This window comes from Typopeltis vanoorti, chromosome 9 (assembly GCF_054136105.1).
Source record: "Typopeltis vanoorti isolate ZY-2024b chromosome 9, IOZ_Tvanoo_1.0, whole genome shotgun sequence".
Lineage (NCBI taxonomy): Eukaryota > Metazoa > Arthropoda > Arachnida > Uropygi > Thelyphonidae > Typopeltis > Typopeltis vanoorti.
Window position 1 is genome coordinate 40,440,956 of NC_143557.1, and position 27,399 is coordinate 40,468,354.

General features: G+C 36.8%; 1 protein-coding gene across 1 annotated transcript in view; it reads left to right on the forward strand.

Moving 5' to 3' along the window:
* LOC150102997 (leucine-rich repeat-containing protein 45-like) overlaps window positions 1-27,399 on the forward strand; it is a 358,127-nt gene that overhangs the window by 141,191 nt on the left and 189,537 nt on the right. The window contains exons 9-10 of the mRNA XM_090398041.1: window positions 17,790-17,902; window positions 26,197-26,255. Coding sequence (XP_090254167.1) covers window positions 17,790-17,902; window positions 26,197-26,255 — 172 coding nt within the window. The remainder of the gene's footprint in view (window positions 1-17,789; window positions 17,903-26,196; window positions 26,256-27,399) is intronic.

The following is a 27,399-nucleotide window of genomic DNA, read 5'->3' on the forward strand; positions in this document are numbered from 1 at the left end:
ATGCACACAGTAGTCCATATATGGCCTGATCAAGGCCTTATACAAAAGAAATCTGTATGCTTCCACATGTTAAGGTTCTCCTCCTCATCGTTATTGCCATAATCCTAGTGATGTTCTCACAATTTTTGAAATGTGATCTCTTTACTCCAAGTTTTTGTTCACAGCCATTCCCAAATCTCTTATCTCTTCTACTTCCTTTAAAATTTATCCACTAAATGTATACTCTGCATTCCATCCTTGCTTAACAAATTTCAACACCTTACACTTGCAGCATTAAACTAGTAACTCCACTCATCTGTCCTCTCACACAGTCTACCGAGATCCTCCTATTCATGACATCTGCTCTGTGCCCTATTTTCTCAATTTTGCATTATCTGCAAACAGCTGCATATCTCCAGTTAGCCTGACCAGTATCATTAACATACATACATACATGTTAAATAGTCCCATAAACAGATCTCTGCAGCACACTGCTGGTGACCTTCTTCTTTTGGGATGCCTCTCCCCTAGCCACAACCCACTAATACCTGTCTAGCATCCAATCACATATACAACTTGCTAATCTATTTTCCAATTCCATTCTCATCTAGTTTATTTACCAGCTTATTGTGCAGCAATTTAATTCCTTTGAAAAATCCAAGTATCCAGTCACTCTGTAAATTACATTTTCGCAATTTGCCCTCATAACTTATATTCTACATCCCCAACATTAATCTTGTTATCTGCCTTTCCCAAAGTGTCTTTGAACTTCATGTGATGAGATCTGCATTTAGAAATCCAGATATCAGTAGGGGACAGTGATCATACTGTGCCAATGGTTAAGTGTATGGCTGTTCTGTTTAAAAAGCATTACATGCTGAGCTTCAAAGCTGCAAATTATGACTAATTGAGCAGAATACCAGGTTTTATCCCATGGTATCAGTCTCCAGTTGGGAACATTATAGACATTGAACATGGGTGGTGCAAAGCCTGATTATTTAACTATTGACTGATCAGTATCTATAGAGTGGTGATGATGATTTTGGAAAAGTTGATAATAGCTTGCATACAGAAATGAGTTCACAGAGAATCTATATTTTGCAATGAATAGCATCATAGATTTATTAAGGGGAGGTCATGTTTGGTAACTTGCTCCCATTTCATAATAATGTGGTGGTTGAGTTAGACAAGAGGATTGGATACACTATGATACTTTTGGACTTTGCTGAAGCTTGACAGGATTCAGCATGGAAGGCTGTTGCATAAGCTGGAGGATATGGAATTGGATTATATATTACCAGTTTGGATAGGAGGATGGCTGACTGACAGATATCAAAAAATGGTGTATGGGAGATGTGAGTCTGCAAAATTTAAGGTGACCAGTGGTATACCCCCAAGGATCAGTCTTTGGTCTGTTGTTATTCAGTCTTTACATTAACAATATTGGGGAAGGACATAACAGGAAACAGAAGAGCTATTTGCTGATGATGGAAAGATAGGCATTATAATCAGGAATGCAACTGACATGCAGTACTTGTAGAATGATTTCAATAAGCTGGAATTGTCAGCATGTGAAAATGGCTGTCAGTTCCATTTGGCATAATGAGATATATACAGTGGTGCATTATATTGGTGGGATTATGCTAGAAGAAATTGACCAGGCTTGGGATTTTTGCGTATTAGTAGATAGGAATTGAGGTTCAGGGACCATATAACAAAAGATTGCAAATACAACTCAGAGAGTAATTGCAATGTTGAAATGAACAGATATGCAAGAATACAGAAGGATGACTTTAATAAGTGCTGATGGTAGGAAGGTGACAGGAACAAAAGAAATAATTGAGTTGCGAGTGATCACTTTGCAAGGATGTACATCCAGTTGGAGATTTTGCACTTGCTGATATGACAGAGACTAATGTGAGATTTAAGGATAACGAACAGGAGGTGCTCAGCATATTGAAAAATATCAAAGTGAATAAAGTGGGAGTGGATGACAAGTCAGCTGTGTGAATATGCAAGAGAATTGGCAGTGCCTCTAAGTTTTATTTAATCTAATTCTCATCTATGACAAGGTTTCAAGGGATTGGAAAAGGTAAGATAGTGCCATTAGCATAAAGGTGACTCCAAGAGAGAGAAGTAGCAAATCACAGATTTTGTAAATGGTATGTTTTGCATTAGTAATTTACTCACATTTTATATTACAGTAACAGCATAGATAAAGGAAATGGCTACACCATGATGCTGCTAGACTTTGCGAAGGCATTGGATAGAATATCACATAAAAAATTACAAAAATTGGATCAAATTGGAATGGATATAAATCTGGTTGCATGGATGGGGGGGAGTAACTGACAGACAGACTAGTATATTTCAAAGATTAGTATATGGAGTAATGGAATCTGGAAGAATGAGAGCCTCATGGCTCTGTATTAGGACCACTACTCTTTAATTTGTATATTAATGATATAGAGAATGATTTAGGAATGGATATTCAGGTGTTTGGTGATGATGCAAAACTGGGGAGGGCACTAGTGGATAAAATTGATGCAAATATCTTGCAGAATGATTTAAATAAATTGGCATTGTGGACAAAGGATAATGGTTGTCAACTTAATGTTGCAAAATGTAAGGTTATGCACTTCAAGTTTAAATGATTACACAATATGTATCACATTGATGGAGAATTACAAGAAATTGATGAGACTAGGGACCCAAGGATAACAGTGGACAGAGTTGAAGTTAAGAGGGCATATTGCAAAAGTCAGTAAAATAGCCCAAAAGATTACTTGGATGTTGAAATTCACAGAAGTAAAAATAGGAAGATTATTATTCCTCTTTATAAGGTTATGATTTGGCTGCATCTGACTAATGTGCACAGATTTTGTCAAATGGGCTTGGGAATCAGAAGATGGTGGAGAAGATTCAAAGACAAGTGAACAAGCTGATGACAGGTCTGTGGAATGCTACCTATGAGGAAAGTTAAAAAGTATGTGGGTTCCACAGTTTAGTTGATAGGCAGAAAAGACAGGACATGGATAATATAGATAGTACTTAGAGGTATTAAAATGTTTACTGGTGAGAATCAAATGCTTGTGGTGACATTCTGAACAGTTTAAGTGACACCTGTTGCATGATAATGCACCTGATCACACACATCATCTACAAACATTTTGTTCATTAGATAGTGTTCACGATATTCCGAAGAACAATTTTCCTAGTAATTCCAAGGCTTGTATGAATACTGTTTCAAGTGTATGTGATCCTTTGAGAATTAGTTTTAAATAGAGAAGTGAAAAAATAATTTTCTTATCCATGCTTTAGCTTTAGTGAATTCATTATCTTCACTTTTTATCCATACAGCAAAAAAGCTACAGTGATAGAAAGGAGTCCCATATCTTTATGTGCTACATTTTAAGTATTCATGAATTGTACATTCTCTTGCAAAGCGCACTATGAAATTGTTAACTATATCCATCAGAATGTAACCATTAGATGATGAATGACCATTAGTCAACAACAACGACAACAAAAAAGAAACAACGAAGAAACAATCTTTGAGTTACACTACAAGTAGGAATAATGAAAGTACCAAACATCTCTCCAAGGAAACTCCCACAGCATAATCACAATATTTATTAAAACAAAACAAAAAAGATCACAAATGAACCCAATAGCATTAATTCTTAACTTTTTCTTTCATATTATACTACACCTCTGAATCAAAAAATTAGAGTAATCAAAGAAAATGTGTTGAATGATTTGCAATTCTAATTTATTGCATAGAAAATAATTGTTACCAAATAAGAATTAGCATAATCTAAATCTACGTACTTTGTAGATTATATAACCATGTAAACACATACAAATCTAATATTGTTATTTGAAAACATTCACAATATTCGAATAATTTTTAACATGGTTCAAAATATTAGAATAATGCAAAAATTGCAGTCAAAGACAGACAACATGATAATTAATGCTTTGTTGCATCCTCCCTTAGCTTTTATGACCATAAATTATGACCGTTTTTGTAAATGGTTGTGCATATTATTTACTGGCGGTTCAGTCTTTTTATTATGAAAACATGCCCAGATGGTCTGCAGACTAGAAACAGGTTCATTTTTGTCTCCTGGGGCAACTTCTTGAAGTTGTTTCTTCATAATTCTCCACAAATTCTCAGTGGAGGGTTAAATCTAGTGAGTTTGCCAGCCAAGGAATTACATTGGTTTCCTTTCTTTGAGCCATCTAGTAGTGGTCTTGGAAGTGCGACAAGAAGCTGAATCTTGCTGATAAAAGGAAATCGACATCACATAAATCTTCAGATGCCAGTAACACGAAGCTGATTAATTTTAATGTTATAGATGAGAATACAGACTGATAAGAAAATAAGTATTTATTAACTTATTGCTGATATTTCGCTGGTATCCAGCATCTTCAGAGCACAAAAACAGTTTGTCACAGTTCGCAACACAACAACAACAACAATCGGGTATAACAATGGGACTAGTTTGAACAACTATAATGTACAACACAGACTAAAGTCCTAATAATTAGGTGCCATTTACGTTGTGGGGGGGAATAAAAGAGGGAAAGCAGGCATATTAATTAAGTCTTAAGATGACTGTCTCCCAAATCCTTGGCAAATTTATACAGCCATACTTGTTGAGGTTTGGAATATGTTTCATGGCTTCTATTGATTCCAAGAACAATCTCTCTGACTTATAACGACTTCTGTGCAGCACTTTTTTTTTCCCAATTGCTCCTGTGTGCAGGAGTATCCAAGGCATGGTCTGCTAGACCTAACTTGCCATAGCGATAGTTCGGATGTATTTTTTATGTTCACTGATCCACAGTTCTTTCATAGTAAGCTCGATCACATGAACAGGGCACTTCATAGACTTCTGGATATGATAAAGAACAGATTTTGTCCTTGGGGGGAATGAATGAGAGTTGCCAATTTTACATACAATTTAAATACATAGTTGATGTTTATTAAACACTCTAGATATCTTTTAAGATGTGCCTTGAATGTATGGGATGGTGACAGTTTTGTTGTAGTCTTCTGTGGTAGACATTGGGGGAGGGAGATTTCTGGGGAGTATTTAGTATTTTGTCTATCTTATGGAGATTATAGCCATTGGCTGAGAAGGTGTGACATGAGTGAGTGAGTTCAGCAGTAAAAGTATTGTCATTGGAACAAATCACTCTAGTTCTGTGGGTTAGTGTTTTTAGGCTACTATACTGTTGAAATGGGTGATGATGCGATTGATTGTACAAATATCTCCCTGTATGTGTGGGTTTTCTGTAAACCTAAAATGATGAAGAACGATCTGGAAGATGTGTGATCAGTGTCCAGGAATGGCAGACAGTCATTAGATTCCAGTTCGTTTATAAAGTGGATTTTTGAGTGTTGGCTATTTAAATGCACTAAGAATGTATCCAATGTGTCTGGGCCATGTGGCCAGATAGCAATCACATCATCAACATAGCATAGTCAAACCACTGGTTTGAGAGTTGCTGTATTGATAGCTAGATTTTTCAAGTGTTCTATATAAAAGTCGGCTAAGGGAGAGCGGAGCACATTGCTGTCCCATCTAATTGTTTGTATATTTTCCCTTTCCATGTAAAATAATGTTTATGTATTGCGAATTTCGGTGAAATTCGCAATACATGAAGGCTAAAGATTCCAATACATACATGCTAAAGGTTGCAAATTTCACCAAACTTTTCATGCATTCTTTATCAAATGCTTCTTGCTTAAAATGCCAAACATGCATCCCTTGATGACTTTGGGACACAAAAAACATATTTCATCACTAAAAAGTATCTTTTTTTTTTTTTTCAGTTCTCTTGAATTCCACAACAGTCTTTGCTTCTACCATTGCACTTTAGCTGCCTTTTGCTTGGAAGACACAAACGGCTTTGTCTTAGGCATACGCAATTTAAGACCCAATTTGTGAAGTCATCTCAACATTGTAGAACCTTTTGACTGCTATTGCAGTGATTATTTTGAAAACTTCAATTATTAGAATACAATAAGGGGCTTAATGAATTAATACAGCTGGCTCCTTTGCTGCATCCCTTAGGGACAAGTATTAATGACTGTAGATCTGTGTGTGTGTGTGTGTGTGTGTGTGTGTGTGTGTGTGTTCACTACACCAGTTTGCTTGTTCTGGGAGACGAAAAAACCTGAGTTCTGAGGTGAAAAAATTCCCTACCTCCAATGAGACCAGCTAACTCACCTTTAGTCATAAGAGACCAGATAAAGGTTCCTCATGTATTGGACAGGAATTGAACCCAGGTCTTTCCGACCAAAAGGCTTCGTCTATACTGACTGAACTACGGAAGCTCAATTTTCATAAGTAGTCAAATGAAAAATGAGTGTTCCAGCAAGACTTTTTCATAGTAGACACTGATGAGGTTCCAGCACAAGTTGTAAATGGAAATCATTGAACTGCAGAATAATTAAATTAAAAGATGTTATTACTGTGATAAATGTACTACATGTTTATGTTAGGTTTCTGAAAATCTCAACACCTTCACACATACACTCACAAACACACAAAATAAATTATTTGAAGTATTTAAATCTGTGAGCAAACTTTCTTAGTGAAAATTTCAAATTATTTACACATCGCTATGGAACAGTTACATGCTGGTACAAGGGATGTCCAGAAAGTAAGTTCCGAAACAAAAATATACTTAAAATATACTTACAAAAAAAACTTTATTGGAAATTAAAGTAGACATCTTTCACTACTTTTCTACGTAATTTCTTCCATTGTTCAGGCACTTATCATATTGGGGCACCAAGAGTTGTATACCTTCGTTGTAGAAGGTTGCCGCCTGTGATGCAAATCCCGTATTGACTGCTTCTTTGACCTTGTTGTCGTCTTGTGCTGGCCACCAAGGAAAGATTTCAGATGTTTGGACAGGTGAAAGTTGCTTGCCGTGAGTTCAGGACTATATGGGGGATGATGGAATTGTTCCCAGCTGAAGGTGGCAAGAAGTTGTTATGTTATGCCGTGTGTGGACGGGCGTTATCATGAATTAAAATAACACCCCTGGTAAGCATGCCACATCATTTATTCTGGATTGCACGATGCAGTTTCTTAAGGGTTTGGCAGTACATACTTGCGTTGATTGTGGAGCTTTGACCCAAGAAGTCTACCAGCAAAATTCCTTGTCTGTCCCAAAACACAGTGCACATGATTTTCTGAGTGGAAACCATTGTCTTCAATTTCGTCTTGACTGGTGATGAGGTGTGCCTCCACTTCATTGGCTGTTGTTTGGATTCAAGTTGCATGCGACACCCAAGTCTCGTTCCTGGTGACAAGTCTGCTCAGGAAATCATTGCCATCCTCATGGTAACGTGTGAAGAATTCCAACTCACTGCCTAGCCAATTCACTTTGTGTTGTTCCGTAAGCAACTTCGGCACCCAGCTTGCACACAATTTCCGATAATTCAGTTTCCCTGACACAATTTCATGAAGACATGAACGTGAAACGTCTGGAAATTGCAGTGAGAGTGACATCTTAGTGAATCTCCTATTCTCTGTCGAATCTTCTCTTCAACTGAACACACAAAATCGTCAGTCACTAAAGATGGTCACCCACTCTGTTCATCATTGTGCACATCTGTTCTTCCTTCATTAAAAAGTCTTACCTATCTTCTTACCATTAATCACTCATTGTGTGTTCTCCATAAACGTCAATAATTTGCTGATGAATTTCAGCTGCTTTAATGTTCCTCTCATTCAAGAAACAGATAACTGACCTAATTTCACATGCGGCAGGCGATTCGATTTTCTTAGACATTATAAACACACACACACACCAAGAAGCATATGCACTGCAAGAATTTCTGAAAATGGCACCAACACCATACTAAGGAATCAACAAACTCAGCACGCATGCACACTATTGCGATCACAGCACTGCAATGAAAATATTTAAAATTGGAACTTACTTTCTGGACGTCCCTCGTAGTATTTCTAAATCTAATTAAAAAAAAATTATATATATAAATTAGCTGGTGATATGCAGGTGACTCCAGAAATTTTAGTTTCTTAATAATTTTAATACAGTAATACCCCATCTTACAACAATCTGCTCATATGATGCTGCACTCATTTATATGAAGTTTTAGCTGCATGATGCTCCTGTGAATCAGCAGTGCACAGGTTTTATGAAATGTTTGTTTCTGATGTTGTTGTTGCTTGGTACATCTCTCTCTCTCTCTCTGTGTGTGTGTTTCAGTGTTTTGCTGTGAATTATGAACTGTTTATAACTATTATATTTTATTGGTGTTACTAACAGCAGATAAAATTCAAAGTAAGGCTACTGATGCTTCCATTGAAATGAAGACACACAAACCTGTTACATTAGGTACTAAGATTAAAATTATTATTAATGAAAATGGAGTATTGAACACTTAGGTAGGAAGCAGGCTAAACTTATCTCACACCGCTGTTGTTATAGTTAAAAACAAATATGAAGTGAAACATGCTACACTAGTTAATACTACAGTTAACTGTAAACCTGACAATCTTATTGCTGAAATGGAAAAAAATTTTTAATAGTGTAGATTGATGACCTGAGCCTCCATAAGTCAATTGGTATAGACAAACCCTATGGTTGAAAAGACCCAGGCTCTAATCCCATCAATGATATGAGGAACCTTTATCAGATCTTTTCAATCAAATGGTAAGGTGAGCTGGTTTCATACAGAGGTAGAGGTTTTTTCCCTCACCAGAAACTTGAGTTTTCATCCCTCAGAACAGGCAAACTGGGCCCCATGAACACAGATCTACAGCCAAAAAATACTTGCCTTTATGGGATGCAGCAGAGACTTGATGTGTCAGCTGTGTTAATTTGTTGTGACCGCTAATGAGGGGACTATGCCCATCCTAAGGGATGGAGGAGTTGAAGAAGATTGACAACCAAACTGGTTGCCGTGTTCCCTAAAGCCAATCAGTCTATTCAGAATAACTTGTACATCTCCTAAAATTTTTGTTTGCAAATCAGATGTAAATAAATGCTCATTTACACATGCACATATACGAGTGCTTAAAAATGTTATTAAACCATTACATGCATCTACAAGTGGAGAGAAAAACAAACAAACAAAGAAATTGATTCACTATATGATGAAATTCGTTATACAATGATGATGATCTTGGAACCTAATGTGTTGTATGACAGGGTATGCCTGTATGTCACTGTTTTTTTTTGTTTTTTTTTTCACTTGAAACTTGTTACTTCTATTAGTTTATTTACAAAGTAATATTTGCATATGGATAAGTGGATTGATACAGTGCCGTAGATGATAGAAATATAAGATCTGATAATGTTGGAGTTTTGACAAGTAACAGACTGATTTGGAGGAAAATTGTAGTTGTAGGTGGGAAGTTAGTAATGATGTAAATTTTTCATTTATTACTATCATATCCTGTACACCCCTTGAGGGTACATGGCAGGAATTTAATGAGTAGAAGTGTGTTTGTTCAGTTTACCATTTTATAGCACTATTATCAGTGACATGATGCAGTCTTCACAGTTCTACATGTGCAAGAGGCTCACTGGGAAATTCCCCACAAATATAGTAATTAGGCAGCCTTGTCCAGTCCTAAATCTGTTTAGCTGGCTCTAGATGTGTCAATGTAGATTGAATTCTCAAGGGTTTGACAGTTGCATCTGTGATCAGGTACTTATTTATAGTTCATTCCAGTCTTCTCCACTATTCCTGGGGGACTGTCATCTGGCATTTCCACAAGCCAGATGGAAGTTTTGGATGTAAGGCAGTGAGCTGGAGGTGGAGAAATACCTTGATGTATGGGAAAGTTGATGTTATTTCTGATTATATTTATTTCTTTGATGGCAGCTTCTTCTCTTCTGCAGCATGGAGGGGTGGCATGGGAAAGGACAGGCAATCATGGGAGAGGAGTAGATGGGTGTATATCAGAGATAGTTCTCATTGTTATGTAAAGCTTTGTGTCCATAAAAATTGTGTGAGAACTTTCATTCCAAACTGGCAAGCAGTACTCTGCTGCTGAGAAGAGCAAGCCAAGACTAAGGGTCAAAGCATTACAACCCCAAGTACCTGTGAGCTCATTTATGATGCTCTTGGCAAATATCTTAAACTTAAATTTTTCCAAATGGTGTTGGTATGTAAGGCTGCAATTAAGTGTAATACCAAATGAGCTGTATGTTCTGATTATTTTATGAATTCAGGTGAACTTTTGTTTTCCTGTTGTAGAGCATTTGTTTTAGTAGTTGTAGAGTTTTTTGGCATTTGACTATTTTGGCTGTTTTATAAAGTAAATCTTTCTTTCATGTGGTGTCAATGGTGTCATAAGTCTGTAAAGGCAGTAGCTGTTTTTAAACCCTTTGGTATCCAGTTTCTGTGTGTATTGTGAGGGCCAGGAACTGGTTGCAGCAGCATCTACCACAGTCTGTTCATTGGGTAAGATGCCTTCTATTTTTGGAGAAATCCTAGAGGGGATAGTCCTTCCAAAAAGTTTTTGAGGAGTGCATGATAGTTATTAGGATTATACCTCAGCTTGTTAGGTTTGGGCAAGTGTATTATGTTTGACTCATGCCAGTTTCAGGAGTTGTTAATCATTTATTATCATTATTATTATTACATCCTTCATGGATTTGACAGACTCATCATGAAAGGTTCATTCAACTGACAACTACTTTTCATAAGTCTTAAAATCTTTTATACACCCTGCATTAACACCATATGCTGATGATGTGTTCCATTCACTGACAGTTCTCCATGTAAAAAAATTTACTCCTCACACCCCCCCTCTTCACCACACTCTTACATAACTTCCAGGGATGGCCTCCGTTCTTCCCCCTCTCACCTTGTACTCATTTTATAATCCTCTCTGGATTAATCTAATAAAATCCCATCACTAGCTTAAATGTCTCTATCATATCACCTCTTTTCCTCTTATCCACCAAACTCTGTAATCCCCATTTCTTTAATCTCTCATAGCCAGCATTCCAGAGTCCTGATATGTCTTAGTCACTCATCTTTGGATCCTCTCCAATGTTTCCATATAACATTGAAAACCAGGTGACCAAATTTGAGCACAATACTCCGTGTGGTCTGCCCAGTGCTTTATGCAGTAGCTCAACCACCTCCTTATCCTTACACGTTAGAATACTTCTTATCATAGTACTACTATGATGTGCAGTCTTTGCAACACTTGCAATACGCCCTCTAGACTTCAGTCTACTGTCAACATCACTCCAAAACCTTGAGTCTCATCCACTACCTGCAGTACAGCACCGTCAGTATAGTACATAGCCTTTTATTTCTCCACTCCAAAATTCAGCACCTTGCACTTATTAATATTAACACTACAACTCCACTTTTTTGTCCAATTGAAAAGTCTATTGAAATCTTAATGAAGTGAATTAACATCAGCAGTGCTATTTATAATTCTCTCTAACTTTGCATCATCACCAGCACCTGAAGATTCCCAGTCATCCCACATGATATATCATTTACAAACAAGTTAAAAAATAAACATCAGGGGCCCAAGAACAGATCCCTGGGCATGCCACTCGTTATCCTCCTTTTTTGAGATGCTACTCCATCATACATAACTTGCTGGTTATGTATGATGGTTACGTTAAGGGAGCCAGTTACTAAACCATGTAACCAATATACTATTTCCATCCTCTGCAGCATGTACACCAACTTATCATGTGATAATCTATCAAACGCTTTTGCAAAATCCGAGAATATCACTGTATATGATTCTTCCATATCTGATCTGTTTGTTACCTTATAAAATGAAATTAATTGCTAAAACAAGACCTACCAGTTTTATTGAGGAGAAGAAAAAGACGTTAAATGGCTGGGTTTTCATTCGTAGTCAAGGTGAGTAAGCAAATCATAAAGAATACGCTCATTACCAGGAACTTGACCTCTTTTGGTTAGTTTGAGGACTGCATCAATTTCTTCAAAAGTTACTAGATTGGAGTTTACTATAGATCTAGAACATGATGAGAGAACATTTTCGCAAAGATGATGGTTCTCTTTTTTTTTGTTGTCTATAGAAATTTTGTAAAATAGTAATTAGAGAAGTGTGATTAGTTAGACTTATAAAATGAAATGGCACTGCCTTAAAATGCCAACATTAAATTATGTATTAATGTTTTATTGGCTAATTAAATTATCATTAACAAGTTTTAACTCTGTGCTGATGATTTTTCCAAAACAGCAAAATATTATTCACACTGCTGGGTTGTCATGTATGTTACATGTTTTTTAGTTTTAATTCTTGCTGTTTTCATATTTATAGATTTGATTCTTTGTCTTCATTTCAGACAAATTATGAAGACTACAACCATGTTAGAAATAATTACTTTAATTTCCTGACATTTCGACCTTCTTATTATGATCACATCTGGATTATACACATATATATATACAGACAAGCTATATTATATTTCAAACAGTATGCCAAAGAGACAATGATTGGATCAGCTGTTATATTCTACTGGCCTGACCTCTAGTAGGGGCAAAAACTTACATCAAAGTTATATTCTATTTATAACATCATCAGAGAACAAATTCATATAGATACAGTGTAACCTCGGTTGTCGAACATAATTCATTCATAAAGGCTGCTCGGAAACTGATTTGAAAACTGAAAACTGAAACCATTTTCCCATATGAATTAATGTAAAATGAAATAATCCATTCCCGAACCCCAGGTGATTGCTTATTTAAACTTTTACAACAGTACTTCATGCATAAAATCATATACAAAAACAATGAAAATGCATAAAATCTTACATAAAAAGAATAAACACAATAAATAGCTAAAATATAGACGAAAAAGGGGTGATCTCTTTCCACAAAACTTGGCACATCACACCATTTCACACACATTTCTTTGATCAAACAACTAGGAATCCTCCCTTCCTTCCTCTGTCTCTGAAAACATTTCTTCAACCACCATCTTTTGCTGCTCCTTCTGAAGGTGTTCCAGTTCTTTCGTGGTGAGCTCATTCCTGTGGTCCTTCACATCAGCATTGCCAACTTCCAAGCCCATGCTTTTACCCAGAGACACAACATCATCGACAACAGCAACATACTCAGCCTCAAAGCCCTCAATGTCTCTGTCTGCTACACAGTCTGACCACAATTTCCTTCAGGCCGAGTTTATGGTCCTGTAAGTCACTTGCACCCAGGCTTTATCAAGAATATTAAGCAATGGAGGATATTGAAGTGATTTTTCCAGAATTCTCTGAGTGTTAATTCTGTGTCAGAGGTCACTTCAAAACACCTTTGAAACAGTGCTTTGGTGTAGAGTTTCTTAAAATTCGAAATGACCTGCTGGTCCATGGGCTGGATTAGAGGAGTCGTGTTAGTGGACAGGAACTTCACTGTGATAAAAATCAAACTTGTCCTCCAAGCTTGGAGGGCGAGTAGGAGCATTGTCCATCACAAAAAGGCATTTTAATGGCAAATTTTTATCTTGAAGGTATTTTCTCACATTTGGGGCAAAGACTTAATGGATCCACTGAATAAAAAAATTGCCTGGTTATCCAAGCTAACTGTTTCTCGTTTATCCAAATGAGCAACAATTTTTCCACTTCTTCAGTCATCTGAGATCTTTGTTTAGTAAGAACTTTAACTCCTTTTGCAACATCAGCTCCCTTGATTGTCTCTTTATTTTTGAGTATTGTACAGATCATCGATATCGCCATACCGAACTGCATAGCAAGATCCGAGACATGAACGTTATTTTCATGTTTGGATGAGATTTCTTTTTTCAACCCTATCGTGGTTCTAACAACTTTTCTTTTCGCTTTGCTGCTATCAGGTCCCATGATGGGTTATTTAATAATAATTTATAAAAAAAAAAAACACAGCAAAACACAAAGAAAATCAAGAAAAGGCACTGCGAATTCGAGCAGGTGTCTGGATTGAGAGGAGTCTGTGGCGTAAGTGACGCTCTTCCGCCATACATCTCAGCCCAGAGATCACATGGTTGCTGGTTTGCCTGTTCAGGAACTGAGATTCTGTTCAGAAACCATTGCTTTTTTGGTTCAGAAAATATGTTCGGGACCCGATTTGCTCGAGATGAGAGGCGTTCGACAACTGAGATTCCACTGTACTTTTATTATGGCAAAAGTGGTGTCCCAATTTAACATGAGAGTTGTTATATTAGAGTTGAGATCCTAGATTACTTAGTCCTGTTTATAGTTAACATTTACACAAAAGGTTGTTGTTGTTATTATTATCATCATTATTATTATTACCATGTGACACCTCCAAGGAGTCCAAAGACTCATCGAGGAAGAGTGTGCCAACAGCATTGAACGATGGATCCCTTCCAACTACTAACTGTGCTCAAATTTGCTTAACTTTTTGTGATCCATTAGTAGCAGAGGCTCTACCAATTGACTAACCTTTGCTGGCAATGTGGAGAGAATATATGCCATCCATATTCTTGGGATTTTTAGGAAATGATTATTGTTATGATTAGAGCGGTTGATTTCACAGGGTCCTTAAATTTATGTTCATACTATGTTTCAGTGTGATGTAAACAACAGGTGCTTTTCTCATTTCTATGTAGAGTATTCAGGGCATGATCAGAAAGGCTGGAAGAAATTCAAGAAACTAGCGTCAACACTCAAGGAGTTGGTAAGTCATTCCCCCTTCTATATTAACAACACACAACGCTTTGTAAACACGATTAAAGACATCATACTAGGAAAAAGTGTTTTATTAGTCAGTTTTGATGTCTGCCCTTTTCACAAATGTCCTAATGAATGACAATCCTTCTTTTACAGGACAAATTCTCGTCTAGTATCACAGCACTCTTTACCCATTACTACATTCTGGCTATTTTGTGTGGCAAAACACTTTCTACCTATAAAAAGAAGACACAACCATGGGCTAACCATTATCCCCATCCCCAATTGCTAACTTTTATGTGGAAGCTTTCAAGCAACGGGCTCTAGATTCCTTTACTCTTTAACACCCAAAGTCTGGCTTAGATATGTTGACGATGTTTTCGTTATCAGGTCCATAGCCGCCATATATTAGACACTTTCCTCAGCCACCTAAACAAATAATACAAACAAATGCATACAATTCACAATTGAGATTGAAAGTCGAACACATTTCCTTTTCTAGATACACTTGTCATATGTCTTTCCTTCACTGTTTACCCAGAAGCCTACACATACTGGCCAATATATACACATGAACTCTTACCACCACTCAACACAAAAACTAGGTGTCATTAATATACTAAAAAAAAAAGGGCTTTGAAGATTTGCTCCAATGAACAAGCACCTAAAGATGAATTAAAAGTTTTCAGTAATACCTTCCTGAAAAATGGTTACAGCCAAAATACTATGAACAAAATTCTTCACAAGATCCCACTTAAAAACAAAAATAAACTAGGTTACAATAAAACTGTAACCATTCCATACATTAAAAGGATATCAGATAAAAATAAACAGAATACTATAGAAATACAACCTTAATGCCGCCTTTAAACCTCCTGAAAAATTAAAGAATTTATTCAACTCATTGAAGGATCCACTTCCTCTGCTGGCCCACCCTGGAGTATACTGTATTCATTGCACCTGTAATTTGCCCTATATAGGGGAAATAGGATGCACGCAATTCCTGTCTGAAAAAAGGAACCTAAACAGCACATTAAATTTACTTTCTTTCCATACTTTCTGATCATGCCCTGAATACTCTACAGAGAATTGACTGGAAAGACACTTGCTGTTCACATCCCACCAGAACGTGATATGAACTTGAATTTAAGGAGGTGTGTGAAATTCTTATCAGCCTCCCTAATTTTAAGAGTAATGATGGTCTAAAAATCCCAAGAATATGGATGACACACATTCTACCCCACATAATGTTTTAGTGTAAGTGTTAATTATAAATAGGACTGTAATATGTCATAGCTCTGGTGGCTGGATCTGATATCTACAATATCACTCGAGGGCTTGACTTCTGGTATCAAATACTTGGGGTGACCTAGAATCACCTGGCGGGATAATATTAGAAAATGCACTGATTTTTCATTCTCCACCTTGTCAATGAGATCTCAGGATAGAAACACCTAGTGAGACTTTGTCATAACTGTCACCTATATAGGCCCTGACAGTATACATAGACTATGGGTGAAGAAAAATAATATAATTATGTGTGCAGTTATCAGTTGCATCATTATCATATTCACTGCAAAAACTAGCCACAGAAGCAGTCTTTGTAGACCTAACTTACACTAAGAAATAAAATATACAGAATAACTACAGAATGTCCTTCTGATCCAATCACTGTTGGAAAACAGATGCTTTTTTGTGGACCTGGGGGGGTAAGAAGAGCCGCTGGCATCCCCCAAAAAATGGCCTCCCCCAGGGAAGTGTGTTATCACCATTACTTTTCAACATCTACGTCAATGATCTCCACATCTTTCCAGGAACTAGAAATTTTATCAATGCTGATGACTTTGCCATATACTCAATCAAAAAATTTCAAGTCCATTGAAACTACTCTGTCACTTACCTTAAATAGTCTAGCCATATATTATAGCAGTAATCAATTAAAACCAAACCCCTTGAAAACCCAGACTGGCCTTTTCCACCTTATTGCCAATCTACCTGGGTGTGACATTAGATCACAATCCTTCATATAAAACACACAGAAAAAACAAAGGCAAAAGTGAATGCAAGAATCAATATACTAAGAAAGCTTACCTCCTCCAAATGGGGTACAGACCCTAGCACATTGAGATCTTCTGCCTTGGCCCTTTGCTATGCTTCTGCTGAATATGCCTGCCCAGTATGGTCCAGATCCTGCCATGCTGAAAAACTTGATCCAGTATTGAATGAAAGCTGCCACTTAATTACGGGATGCCTGAAACCAACACCACTAAGAGACCTGTATACTTTGGCTGGTATTGCACCCCCTTCAATTTGAAGATATGTATTCTCAGATGACGAAAGAAGCAGACAAATGAATGATGAATGCCACCCACTATTTGGCCAGACCACGGTGCCCCAAAGACTAAGATCCCAACATAGCTTCCTAGCAACTGTTGAACCGCCTAAAAACCTCTGGAGACAAGACTTCAACGATGCCTTGCACTATACAGAGAGAATAATACTCGTATTCCAACAGCCAAACATTTTCCACGTGGTGCCTACTTGGAAAAGCCTCAACAGACTTCGAACGACAGGACTGCAAACAAAATCTCATCAAATGGGGCTACCTCACTGGACCAGGTAATTGTGAGTGCAGGACAACCCAGTCCATGGAACAGCTTCTTTCTTGTCCCCTTCAATAATTTATTAAAGAGGACCTTATATCCTGCACATAAAGAGCAGTTGATTGCACAAGATACTGGAGGAACATCTGACCATATTTATTGTATGTAACTTATGTATAGTTTCTTTTTTTTTTTTTTTTCATATTTTACTTATTACTCCCTGTGTAATTCACCTGAGCTGTTTTCATTTGTAATGTATCCTAATTTGTTGTAAATAATGTTGTATCACTTACTACTGTACCACTTGTGTTTGGATACGAAATAAAAAGATATCATATTCACTGTGTTCAAACATTCATGCTTATGACTGTTTTTGTGTTGTTAATCCTTAAAAAAATTAGTAGTTCTACATATTTTTATGCAAGTCTACTTTTATTAATAATAATAGTAGCCATTTTAAGATAAGGAGAATAATAATTGTTCTCCTTATCTTAAAATGGTGTTTTAAAAAAATTATTTTTTCCTTTTCAAATGTAGATAATGCTCTGCATACCAATACAGAAAGACAGCATATTAAGGCTGAGCAGTTATATAAAACACAAAAACTAATTGATGAACTGCAGAATTTGGAACAGGAAAAAAGGCTTCAGGTAAGATGTCATTAATTTTACATTTGCCCTTTGTTCTAATATCACATTCATGGTGAAATCGCAGAATGGCACAAACATGTGATAAGAATAAACCACATGCTTTACACAAGTTCTGGTGCGCACACAGCTCAATGCCACATGGCAGACTGACTCAATAATTTCTGTCACTGACACCTGGTTACATGAGACTGTAACTCGATCTGTCACTGAGTATCCAGCACAGTCCAGTTTCTATTTGATAGCACCTCATGTGTGCCGCTGGCAACTGTTTGTGTGTGTGTGTTTGCTAGATGCTCTATGAGAGAGGTCCAGATTTACTTCATGTAATATCATGACTTGTTTCTTGTGGTACTACTGTGTCTATTTTAACATATAACTTTAAATGTGCTGAAGTAGAAATTGTAATCTATGTGGATCATTTCAGTTTGATGCCACAATACTTACATTTCAATTCCATTGTACATGCTACTAGTCCTGATATGTGTTTCCATTTTTTCTCAATGTCTTTGATACTTCTGATATGTGTATCTTTTGTATTTGTATGTTCAGTAAAATGTATGATGTAAGACCTTAGTAGGTGTGCTGGATATCTAGATAAAGCAAGTAGGAGAATACCTTGCTTCTACAATTGGTTTTAGTAGTGTGCCTTGCTTGTGTATTTTGGAGATCCATAGATTCTTGAGACCAGGGAGTGTCTTAACATGAGATGTTTTTAGATGTATTCAAGCCAAATTAATTAGATCTTTAATAATATTGTTGGTCTTGTCAGATTGTTGTAGTGGGTCATAGGTACTTGTGTCGAGAATTTACATGTTTTCAAGGTATGTTATGTTCGCGATCGCTGTTACATTCCTCTGTTCGGCTGTTAAGACTACTATGTTTTTTGTCCTGCCTAATATACTGTATGGCTAACCATCCCATTTTTAAAGTTTTTTTTTTGTCTGAAAGTTTTGGTTGAAGTAGTAGTATGGAAGCTATTTTTATGCTGATAAAGTCTGCTGCGTCTTTCAGTAGTCCTTGAAGTCCTTTCTTGACATTGGCCATGATTAATAGAGTTGGTCCAAATGATGAAAATGTCAGAGTAGTATTATTTGAGAATCCTAAATGATAATAACAGAAAACCTCATGACAGACAGTTAAGTTCGGTCTCAAATAGTGTGCATTAGGAATATATTAATGACAACTTTATTATGAGATAAATATTAAAGAAAAGGACAAGTCAGTAAACCTCACAACAACGTTGTCATTCATACACTGGTGTTCAAAAACTAAGGAAAAACTACATTTTTACCTCTATATGAAAAAAGTTTCATGACTGCATCCAAATTGGGACATAAATTTATTGCTAGTATGCTAATAAATTATGTTACACAAAAACATTTTATAAATTTCATACAAATTAAATTGCAATATGTTTTTGGCAAAAGTTACAAATTTCCTAAGGATGTAGTAAAGGAAATAATGTACAGTGCTTACAGAAAACTATGTGGAGAGACACTTCAGTATGGAATATGTCCACTCCAAACTGCGATACACTTAAAATATCGTACCATGCTTAGCACTAAGTGTTTCAGGAGTTCTTGAGGGAAATTAACCCACTACTCCTTCAGAGCATGAATAAGGCCTTGTTTGTTTTCTGGAGATGTAATGCATCTCCCTATTGCATCCCACACGTGTTCTGTGTGGTTGAACACTGAGGAGCATGCTGACCACTCAATTCAATTAATATCCTCGGTGTTTAGAAGTATCTCCACTGCTTGTGTATGATGTGGCGTGGTATTGTCATCATACACAAGCAGTGGAGATACTTCTAAACACCGAGGATATTAATTGAATTGAGTGGTCAGTAGGCAAAGAAAAAAATGAATTCTTTGCCTACAGCACCATGGAACAATTGAACATAACATTGAAGAACTCTGTTGCAATTTTGTGTGTCGGTCATAGTGTCCAGCCGACTTGCAAGCTGACCTGTCATGGTGCATCGATTGTTTTGCTGTTATAACCAAAAATCTGTCTTCATGCTCCATGGTAGAACAAGGGTGACCTCTTAGTCAATGTCTGGAGCACATTCCATTGGTTTGAAACTCTGCCCAGGGCCTAGATACAATGCTATGTGAGATATCAGTAATTCTGCAGCCTTCTTCAAGCTTTCCAATAATTCTTCTCCACATGAAATCATATAGATGATATTTTTGAGACATTAGAAGACATCGAAGTTTGCATCTTTATTCCTTCATGAAAAGAATTTCCTTCAAATGCAATTTGCTTAGTGCAGCCTTTTATCCTGTCGAGTGTTATGCTACTATGTGCCTCTTTTGCATGCAATTTGAATGTGTACCCACTTTCTTCTCGAAATTGTCAGTAATACAAATTGCCACAAGATAATTCATCAGAATTTGCTCTTGTAATCTTCAGACAGGTTGACACAACTGAGACAGGTTGTTTTTCTCAGTACTGTGGATGAAGGACAAGCTAGTTATGTTACCTAAAGTAACCTTGAAGGCACAGTATTATTATTATTATTATTATTTCAGGCGACTCCAGGAGTCCTTAGACTCATCGAGGGAGGCCCTAAACATCACGTCCACACAACTATGCGATTTCATTCTCACAGTATCTACCATACCTTGCCTTGAACTCGTTCACCGTCATAGCACCCACAACAGACTCTGGCAGCTTATTCCACTCATTTACCACTCTAAAAGTAAAGAACCCAACTCTAACACCCCTGCTAACCACACTCTTGCCCAGCTTCCATAGGTGTCCCCTAGTTCTCCCACCACCAGTCCTGATCTCAAAAATATCCTCTGAATTAATCCTATAGAATCCCTTTAGCAATTTGAATGTCTCAATCATATCTCCCCTTTTCCGCCTATCAACTAGTTTTTGCAACCCACAAATCTTCAACCTGTTCTCATATGGTTCATTCCATAGACCTGTTATCATCTTAGTTACTCGCCTCTGGATCCTCTCCACCTCCTCCCCATCAAGAAGGAACCGAGGTGACCAAATCTGGGCACAGTAGTCGAGATGAGGTCTTATCAAGGCTCGGTACAGAGGTACAATAACTTGCTTGTCTCTGCTCGTCAAGGTATTTTTCAACACCCAAGTGAGTTGATGAGCTGATTTAGCTACTTTTGCAATGTACCCCATAAACTTCATCTCCCTATCCACCAACACTCCCAAGTCCCTGGCCTCATCAATCTCTTGGAGTACAGTTCCACCAATGTGGTATACTGCTGCTAATCTTTTCACCCCAAAATGCATAACCTTACATTTTGTCACATTAAATTGACATCCATTCTCCTTAGCCCAGAACTCCAATCTATCTAAGTCATCCTGCAAGACTTTGACATTTTCTGCATTCACTATTGCCCTACCCAACTTTGCATCATCAGCGAACAAATGAATTGTTCCACTTAGATCCTTCCCTATATCGTTAATGAACAAATTAAACAGCAGTGGTCCAAGAACAGAACCCTGCGGCACACCACTAGTCACAGGCCATCTTTTGGACTCTACTCCTGAATAAACTACTCTTTGATATCTCTCCATCAACCAACCACCTATCCATCTCACCAACCCTATATCCATTCCCATATGTTGTAGTTTATGGATTAGTATTCCATGTGGTATCCTGCCAAACGCCTTTGCCAGGTCCAGCAGTATCACTGTAAACCCATTTCCCTTATCCAGTTCAGCCGTCACCTTGTTATAAAACTTGAGCAAGTTACAGAAGCATGATCTACCCTTCACAAAGCCATGCTGTCCCCTGTACAGTATCTCATTTTCATCAATCCATTCCTGTATTTTTCCCTTGACTACTTTCTCCAAGACCTTGACAACGACTCCTGATATGCTGATCGGTCGGTAATATGCAACCGTAGTCTTGGATCCTCCTTTATGCAGTGAAACTATTTTCCCTTCTTTCCACACCTTCGGGACTAAACCAGACCTGAGACTCAGATTAAACAACATGGTCAAGGGCACTGATAATTCCTTAGCTGCTTCACGCAAGACCCGTGCCAGTATACCATCCAATCCCACAGATGTGTTCACATTAAGGTTCTGTAATAGACTAGCCACCTCCACTTCATTCATCACTATTCCCGTATAAACTAATGGTTCCTTCATTTTTTCAACGTCACCACCTGGATGATATGCTTTTGCAAAGTGGGCGCTCAGTAACTCCACTATATCGACTGATTCAGTAACCTCCTTACCATCGTCATTCCTTAAAATCATTTTGCCGTGTACAGTTTTTTTCTTGCTTGCAGCATATTGAAAGAACTGTTTGGGATTCTCTTTTGCTTGCATAGCTAGTTTCCCTTCATAATCCGCTTTTGCTTTTTTTACCACACTCGTTACCTTTCTGGCCTGCACTTTATACCATTCGTGTGCCTGCAGGTCACCCCTTACAGCAGTTCGATTTGAATTCCTTGAATGTGTATATCTTACTGAAGTGAATACTTATTTCTAGTGAATATCACTTGCCAGTAATCTGCATTCATTATGGGTATTTTTCCTTTTACTTTCTATATAATGAAAAAATTCTCTTAGATTTCCTTAGTCCAGTTTGGCTAACTTCTTTTCACAATCCAGTTTAACATTTCTCACAATGGCCATCACTCTCCTGGCCCGCCCTTTTTGTGCAGGTCCATCATTATTGCTCGTTTCATGATATTGGATCCATTGTGAATTATTATATCTCCTACCATATGCCTACAGTTAGTGTGACTGTGAAAGCTCTGAGAATGGACACACAGGGAATCTGTCAGTGCCTCAGACAGATTCTGAAACACTGTGACAAAAATCCAATGTTCTTATACTTTTCATCACATACTGCTTAAGGTAGTTATCCCTGAGTAATTCTATAAATTCTTTTTCTCTTGACTCAGATGCTTTCCCTTCTCTGGAATCTGTATTCTCATAATTGAAATTGGCCATGATGTAGCTATAGGATTTATCTTTATCTGTCTATGAAGTTCATAGTTAGTCCTCTTCAGATTATCCTGGTCTGTAGCAGCACCTAATTATGTATTTTGTCCTGTTAATGTCTCTCTCTTAGACTGAAAGCTATGCTTAAGAAACATCAACAAAAAAGGTTTGATTTGGGAAAATTAAAAAACACAGAGATAAGAAGCAAATTGAGTCAAGATCTGAATCAAGAGCTAGCACTTATCAAGAATGATGACATCATGAGGGTTGATGAATCATGGGACAAATTGAAATCTGTCTTCATAGAGAAATATACCAATACCTTATGTCCTAATAGAGCAGTAAAAAAGAAAGATTGGATGACTGATGAAATTCTTTCTCTCATGGATCAACGCAGATCATATAAAAATCATAATCCAACAAAATATACAGAGGTTCAGAAAATTATTAAACACAAGATCAAAAAAGCAAAAGAAATCAGGATGAATGAAAAATGTAAAGAAATAGAAATTCTACAGGAAAAACATGACAATTTTAATCTACACAAAAAAGATGAAAGAGAACTCAGGTATATATAAGAAAAAACAATTCTGTATCCTTCGAAACAAAAAGGGAGAAATTATATCCAAAAAGGATGACAAAATACAAGAATGCGTGAAATATATAGAACTCTTTACTGATAACAGGCAGAACCCAGAAAATACTTATGTACAATCATTCTAAAATCAGAGGTAGAATGTGCATTAAACTCAGCTAAAAATGGTAAAGCCGTAGGACCAGATAGAATACCAGCAGAAATAGTAAAGTTATTAGAAGGTGACAACATTAACATATTAGTAAAGCTATTTAATAAGATCTACGATACAGGCATAATCCCTCAAGACTGGTTACAGTCGACCTTCATCATGCTACCTAAAAAAGTAAATGCGAAAACTTGTAATGACTATAGAATGATCAGCCTAATGAGGCATGTTCTTAAAATATTTCTGAAAATAATTCAAAAAAGAATATACAGAAAATGTGAAGACACCATCAGTGATACCCAATTCGGCTTTAGAAACGGCTTGGGAACAAGAGAGGCCCTTTTCTGTTCTCAGATCTTATTTCCAAAATGTATTGACCAAAACAATATTCGTTTGCTTCATCGACTTCGAGAAAGCATTTGACAAAGTCCAACAAGCTAAAATGATTGTACTATCTATTAAAAAGAATTGGATTAGATGGTAAAGACATCAGGATCATTGAAAACTTATATTGGAACCAAAAGGCATCTGTTCAAGTTGATGACATTATTACAGACTCCATTAACATCAAACGAGGAGTAAGGCAAGGATGTGTGCTGTCACCTCTTCTTTTTAACATCTACTCAGAAGCCATATTTCAAAAAGTCTTCGAAGGAAGAAAGGAAGGGATTAGTGTAAATGGTGAAATCATCAGTAACATCCGATATGCCGATGATACAGCTCTTCTGGCTGACAATATTCAGGATCTTCAAAATCTTTTGGAACTAATAAATGCAGAGAGTGAAAAAATGGGATTAAAAATAAGTATCACCAAAACTAAATTCATGGTCATAAGTAAGAAACCAATTCTTAATTTAGCACTTTCTTTAAATAGGAAACAAATAGAAAGAGTGGCAAAGTTTAAATATCTCGGGTGCTGGTTAAATGAAGATTGCAATTCAGAAATGGAAATAAAAGTTAGAATTGAAATGGCAAGAAAAAATTTTCTCTTGATGAAATCAACACTGTGTAACTGCAGTTTAAACTTAGAGCTTAAAGTACGCATGGTTAAATGCTATGTATGGTCTGTACTGCTGTACGGTGCAGAAACTTGGACCTTGAAGACAACATCAATAAAAAGACTCGAAGCCTTTGAGATGTGGTTATACAGACGAATGTTAAAAATCCCATGGACAGCAAAAACATCCAATCAGGAAGTACTGGAACAAATGGGGAAATCACGTGAACTTTTAGATACCATAAAAAGAAGGAAAACTGCATATCTTGGTCTCCTACTTCGTAATGAAAAATATAAGATACTTCAATTGATTATAAAAAGGAAGATAAATGGAAGAAGAGGACAAGGAAGACGAAGAAAATCTTGGCTGGCAGATATCAGACAGTGGACTGGTATGAACTCTGAGAGACTGCTCAAAATTTGCCAAGGTGGTCGCTGACCTCCGATAGGAGATGGCACTCAAAGAAGAATGTCTCTCTCACATCAAATAATCTTGAGCCCATTTCCTGTATTGTTCATACAACTACTGTTGGAAATTTCTACTTTGATTAGATTTAAAGTTTCTGCATTCATTCGCAAAATTCTCTCCATCCTTCCTATCTTGTCTGTCCTCCTGAATACTGAATCCATCATATTCTCTTCCTGTAACGATATCCTCCTCTGTCAGTCAAGTCTCACCAGTGCCAGTAATTTTGGTCCCACTATATATACTATTGCTGTGAACTCCTAACCTTCATTCCTGATGCCTTTGGCATTAGTGTATGCATACAAGTTAATCACTAGGATCTGATAAGTGTTTAGATAGCCCTGTTTCTTCTAAAATAAGTAAAATAAGTACTGCAGTAGATTCTTCTACCATCATAGTTTCCATAGTATGCACTCCTATTTCTTGACAAAACCTGTCTTCATTTCCAGAGATCATTTCTAACAAGTTATCGTTCTCTCTCTCTCTCACCTGCACACACATACACATTTTATTTGTCATTGCACTCACAGTTTCTACCATGCAACTCCTCAGACATAACTAGTTTACTGATAATGTACATCCATTCTTTCACTGAACAACACTGAAATTTCTCCAAGCACCTGATAAAACCATTCAACTGCAATCCATCTTACAAGTACAAATCCTTTTGACAATCATATCAACATATTGCATGCCATTTCTTTTATTCAGTCTGCTTACTGACTTATTGCAATCATAGCTCTCCTTCCCAGATCATTCCAGTCATAACAAGTCAACAGATGTGCAATCTTCACTCTTTTATATAAATAATAGTTATATAAAAGAGTGAAATATCTATATAAATATTTATATTAGTATAAATAAATATTTATATAAACAATTGTTTATATATAAATAATTGTAAAACAACAGTCAACTGTTCACACAGTTAATTAAAAAATTAATTCATTTTTAATTTTATATGATTTCACATGAGAATTTGCTATATGTACTCGAAGGGATGAATATGCAAAATAAATTTGTAACTTAATTTTCTTATTGTGAGTAGCTTAATGTCTCAAAAGCATAAACTATGTCTCTCCTTTTTTTTTTTTTTTATGTGACTGCATTTGAAAAAAAAAAAAAAAATTTTACAATTTATTTCTTATAGTGTAGTATGCTGATGGACAAGCTTGAAGAAAAAGATGAGGAATTAATAACATCACATAGGTAATTTTTTCCTTCAGTATAGTTCTATCGTAGAGAGAACTCTAGAAGCAGGTTATGAATGTGATGTGGGAAAAGTTTTTAATATTATGAGAAAGTTTGTCGTGTATTTATGCAATATCTAGTTTTAGGTTCATGCGACTGTTTGTATGTAGGTGTATTAGGCAAGTTTTTTATTTATTTTATCTTATTATTATTATTATTTGACACCTCCAGGGAGTCCAAAGACTCATCGTGGAAGGACACCTTCTCTACAACTCTGTCTCACTCAGCCCACCAACTGACCACAACTACACCAATGCCATCTAACGCCGACCACTACCACTAGTATTTCCACAGACAATCACAAACATCCATGCCCACGGTGGGATTCGAACCCGCAGCCTTTTGGCTGGAGAGCGGATACACTAACCACTCAGCCAACCAGGCCGGCATCTTATAAGTTTTGCTTGTTGTTTTCATCCTGCCAGATGTTGAATAGCTAGCATGATGAAAGGCAGTTAAATAGCCTACTACCATTTAAAGACTACATTATATATGATATGGTGGAAGATTTTGTAACATACATACTGCACTTTGCTGCATTTTTTCATGTAAATTAAAAATATGGCAGCTGAGGAATGGGAACATGTATGTGTGCAAAAGATGCAGGCAGTTGGACATACTGGATGACTTGAGCGTTACTGGCTCTTGCTTTAGTAGCAGAATTAGTGAGTTGGAAATAGGTGAGTGCTGATATATAGATATGAGCAATATGTGAGAGCAATATATAGATATGAGGGTGAAGAGAAGAAGAAAGAGATGTCAATGCAGTGGCATAGGAATGCTTTTACATTGGGAGCAGTTGCCAAGAACACTTTACTAATTATCAAAATTGTCACACTATAAAAGGTACTTAGGTAAACATTTACCAAGGGGACTAAAAGCCTAGCTATGCCACTGTCAGCTTAGAGAATGTGAAATGTTTCATAGATTTCCTTGATTGTGTTGTTGAATGTTAGGTGAAAGCAGGAAGTGCAAGAGAAATAAAGGTATCATTGAAAGGAAGTGGAAGGCATGCAGAATGAATTGAGGATGGTGTCTGGATAAATTGAGATTTCAGCATTTAACTGCAACAAGAGTGGGTATGAGAAAAGGCATGACATTG